The sequence below is a fragment of the Solanum lycopersicum genome, chromosome 1 (assembly GCF_036512215.1).
Source record: "Solanum lycopersicum chromosome 1, SLM_r2.1".
In the NCBI taxonomy this organism is placed as follows: Eukaryota; Viridiplantae; Streptophyta; class Magnoliopsida; order Solanales; family Solanaceae; genus Solanum; species Solanum lycopersicum.
Window position 1 is genome coordinate 26,958,925 of NC_090800.1, and position 4,572 is coordinate 26,963,496.

Consider the following 4,572-nt stretch of genomic DNA (forward strand, 5'->3'; position numbering starts at 1 on the left):
CTCGAATCCGGCTATCATCGCTGCCAACAACAGTGCTCGATCCCAGGTCACGATGTTATCAACAGATGTAGGGGAAAGGCAGTGACGGACGAGCATCCACAACAACATTGCTATGAACGTGAGGTTGGCCTTCTTGATGGCCCCCTTCGGCTCAGTGACCCAATCGACACCCTCTCCATCTACTGACAAGTGCAGGGCCATCCACCTCCTGGTGGTCTCTCTCAGTGCTGGCTCGCTCAAGAACTGTCCATCCTTTACTATCTGCCAGCGGTAGTCAAACTCGGCAGTGATGGGGGTCCGAGTAGCATCTGCACTCTCGCAGTATAGACACCAGCGGATGGCTGGCAGGAAAATGTCAACCTGCACGCCCCGGATTCGAACCTGCTCCAGTGGGGCCTGTTTAGCAGGAGTAGCCCGCCAATCGATCTGTTATCGGAGAGTCGCTACGTAGGATGCGTACAGCCGTCAGACCATTTCCTCGCTGTATCATCCCAATGGACATCCTGTTCACTCTAAGCGATGCCTGGTGAAGAGGTTGTGGATCTCCGACATCATTGGGAGACTCCTAGTAAGTACCCGCCGTTCAAAGGTGAGTGTCCGAGTCATTACTCATTTATCAGTCAGGAACATGGCATCAGAGTAAACTTGAAACTGGCCGTTGACACACCACCGGTTTGACTGGTCAGAGGCTGGGGTGGGGACCTAAGCTGGTGCGCCGGATGTAGAGTCTGAACTGTTAGCCTCATTAGACGAGGCCGACGCTGCAGCAATGGCGGGTGCGGGAACCTTAGCAGAGCTAGAAGCTTCCTTGGACCATGATACTCTTAAGGAGCCAGACGCTCCTTCCTACTTTGTGACTGACCTAGAGGGTGTGCCGGTCAGTGTGCGCTCCTCATCAGACTGGGAGGCAGTTATTACGTCGGACGCCACCGTCTTGGGTGTGGCTCTAGGACCACGTGCAGCACGGGAAGGTGTGGAAGTGCCTGGGGGTACATACTCAGGGTCCCGCTCATCATCAGAGCCGATTATCAAGCGTGTAGACGGGGCAACAGACTTTGATCGCCCGCGTGCGTAGGATCCTTCTTGATTGGGTGCCATAGAAGATAGTACCTTCAAAGGATCAATATTAGTACAAGTAGTGGCAAACAAGACAAGCGAAACCATACGAAATAAAACTGTGAAAATAATATGTAAGTGTTGTAGAAACAGTGACTCACGACGATCCTGGTGATGGCTCGTTGTGACTATGACGGACCATCGTGAGGTCCGTCGTGTTGTACTTGGAATCTGTATAAATAGAGAACCCTGAAGGAGAGTCTCTGACTAGCATGACGGTGTGTGCAGGACGGACCGTCACAGTTACGACGGTCCGTTGTAGATTTCCGTCGTAGGACACTTGGAAAAAAATATGGAGACCCTTAAGAGAGGGGTCTCTGACCATTATGACGGTCATGCAGGATGGACCATCGTGGGTACGACGGTCCGTCACATATGTCCATTGAAGGACACTTGGAAAAAAATGAGAGAACCTTAGAAACAGGGTCTCTATCTAGCATGACGGTTGTGCAGGATGGACCGTCGAGAGGACGATGATCCATCACATGTGTCCGATAGGACAGGGGTGCAAGGCTTGTGTAACGGACCCTATGATCGTCCGTCGTGGCTACGACGGTCCGTCATAGGGGTCTCGTTCTGAATGACAGTGACAGAACTAAAGGTACCCTAAGAAACCCCAATGAACCCATATCAACCTTGTAGTGTTTTGGGCCTACATGTGTCTAACCCAACTACCGAGGAAACTAGCAATGCAAAAGCACCTATGTCTAGGGTGATTGACATGATAATTTCGAACATTTGTAACCTAGGTCAGGAAGATTCATATAAAGTAAAAAAAATAGTACGAGGAACTAATCTAAATACTAACTAGTAACAAAAAATGCAAGATAAATGTGTATAAATTAGAGATAGATACCGTAGAAATGGAGAAAAACAGATGCAAAAGTACTCGGTGGAAAGGTAGACACTCACAACATCAGTTTCCACTAATAGATAACACTTTAGGGCTTTGGAGACTTGTGAGAAAGCAATGATCGGTTGTAGGGAATGGGGAAGTTTAAAAGAGAGAGTAGTGGGCGAAATAAGAAAGTAATGGGGTGAAATATGGGGGGGTGTGGAGTTTAAACGGTCTTTTTTTTGAAAAGGGTCCAGCCGGGTCGGGTCAGGTGTACCTCATTAATCACGCGACGATTCCCTAACGACGGTCCATCGTAGTTGTGACAACCCGTCGTTGGTTCCGTCGTGTGTGCCCTTGTTTCAAAACAATAGAAAAACATACCTGGTAGGAAGGATGAATACGACGGTCCGTCAATGTATCTGTCAGTGACTGCTGCAGAGTAATTTTCTGCAGAATTTCATGGTGATGTGCCTGCAAATTTAAAAACTCATCAGTAGAAAAATGCTACCATTACTAAAAAGACTATAAGTATTGGGTTGCCTCCCAACAAGCGCCTGATTTAATGTCGCGGCACGACTGGGGACCCTTGATTACTCAGACTTCATCAAGATGGTATGCCTCTATCACTTTATTCCCCGATGCTTTATTCCCAAAATAGAGTTTTATTCTATCTCTATTCCTCTTAAATCGCACTCCCTCCTTGGCTTTTAACTCAACTGCTCCATGAGGGAATACTTGGGTAATCAAGTAAGGGTCAGTCCATTTAGACTTGAGCTTGCCCGGAAGACAAGGCACCCCAGAACTTTCTACAAGCACCAAATCCCCAACCATAAACTCTTGTTTTGCATTTTTCTGTTCAGTCTCCTTCTTCATCTTTTCTTTGTGGGATACGGCTGATACCGATTGGAGCTCACCACTCTTCCTCATGGTCCTATAAATGTTGAAAGTCGCTTCTTCATTATTCAGCCGAAAAGTCTTCTGTCCCTTCTCCATATCAACTAGTGTTCTACCTGTAGCAAGGAATGGCCTTCAAAGAATAATAGGCACTTCAAAATCGACCTCACTATCAAGAATAACAGAATCAGCCGGAAAGATGAATGACTCCACTCTTACTAGCACATCATGGAGTATCCCTATGGGCCGTTTCACTGTTTGATCAGCCATCAGCAGCCGCATAGCAGTGGGTTTTGGATTCCCCAAACCTAATTTCTTGTAAATCGAGAGGGGCATTAGATTAATGCTTTCCCCCAGATCACATAATGCTTTCACAAAATGTAATGACCCAACTATACAAGGAATAGTGAATGCACCCAGATCTTCTTTCTTTTGTACTAGGGATCTTGTAGAAATATCACAACAATGCTGCAGTCTATCATCATACTCAAAAGGGACCGATATTTTCTTGGTGACCGAATCTTGCATAAATTTGGCATAACCGGGCATTTGTTCTAGAGCTTCTACCAAAGGGACATTGATAGAGAGCTGCTTTAACATTGTTATGAAGCGCTGGTATTTACCATCCTCCGTCTTTTTCACTAATCTCTGAGGGAAGGGTGGTGGTGGACTAGGCATGGGAATTACCTTGATATGTACTTCTGCATCTTTTCCATTACTTCCCTCTGTTTCACCACTTCCCTTTACCACATTCTCATTATCCTTTCTCACATTTTCCTCAGTAGATGGCATAGGTGGGTCAATGGTTTTCCTACCACTTTGAGTAGTGATTGCCATACAGTGTGCATCATTCTTTGGATTTTGGACAGTGTTGCTAGGAAGAGTGCCCGGTTGCCGTGTGTTCACTGTCGCAGATAATTGTGCCGTTTGCAACTCAATCTGCTTAATCGAAATTGCATGTGTACCAACTTTTTGCCCAATACTAGCTAACTCACACCTCAACTCTTTAATGTGTTCATCACTAATGTCGAACCTCCTCATCATTTTGTGCAACATATCCTCAACTCGCACCATACTATCTCCACCATCCCTAGGAGTAACTTCACAATTTTGAGGAGGGACATAAGGCCCATTCCTGTTGTTTCTATTAGCATAGTCACCCCTGTTAAAGTTGTTGTCGTGGTTGTAGTTTCCATCTCGGACATAGTGATCCTCACAGTTGTAGTTACCATAGTTTCGACCTTGGTTCCCTTGACCTTGGCGTCAATTATCCTGATTTGAGCCTTGGGCTCTTGGTCGGAAACCCCCCGTCTGATCATTTACTGCATAAGTGTCCTCTGCATAATAGAACTCATCATTAGGAGGTGGTGGTTTAGCCAAGTAGTTGACTGAATTTACCTTTTCTGCACCCCCTGAAACATGTTTAAGTACACACCCAAGCTCAGTTCTCATCTGAGCCATTTTTTCCCAAATCTCTTCTGTGGCTCGGTTGTGAGTGGATTGCGCTGTGAAAGTGTTTCTCCCTGTATCAGACTTCCTAGTACTCCAAGCTTTGGTATTTCAGGAGATTTTCTTTAATTTTTAAGCAATCTCAGCATAACGGCATTCTCAATAAGATCTACCTGCTATACTGTCCAACTACGCTTTTATATTGTCATCCTGTCCCCGATAGAAGTATTCCTTCAGTGACGCATCATCTATACGGTGATTTGGCACACTTCTCA

At 45.9% G+C, this 4,572-nt stretch overlaps 1 protein-coding gene across 1 annotated transcript; it reads right to left on the reverse strand.

Moving 5' to 3' along the window:
- Nucleotides 1–2,952: 2,952 nt before the first annotated feature.
- Nucleotides 2,953–4,080, reverse strand: LOC138341785 (uncharacterized). The gene is made up of 4 exons (XM_069293535.1): nucleotides 3,925–4,080; nucleotides 3,536–3,787; nucleotides 3,068–3,436; nucleotides 2,953–2,964 (listed from the first exon to the last, which is right to left on the reverse strand). Exons 1-4 carry the CDS (start codon nucleotides 4,078–4,080, stop codon nucleotides 2,953–2,955), a joined length of 789 nt encoding a protein of 262 aa, XP_069149636.1.
- Between the last annotated feature and the right edge of the window lie 492 nt (nucleotides 4,081–4,572).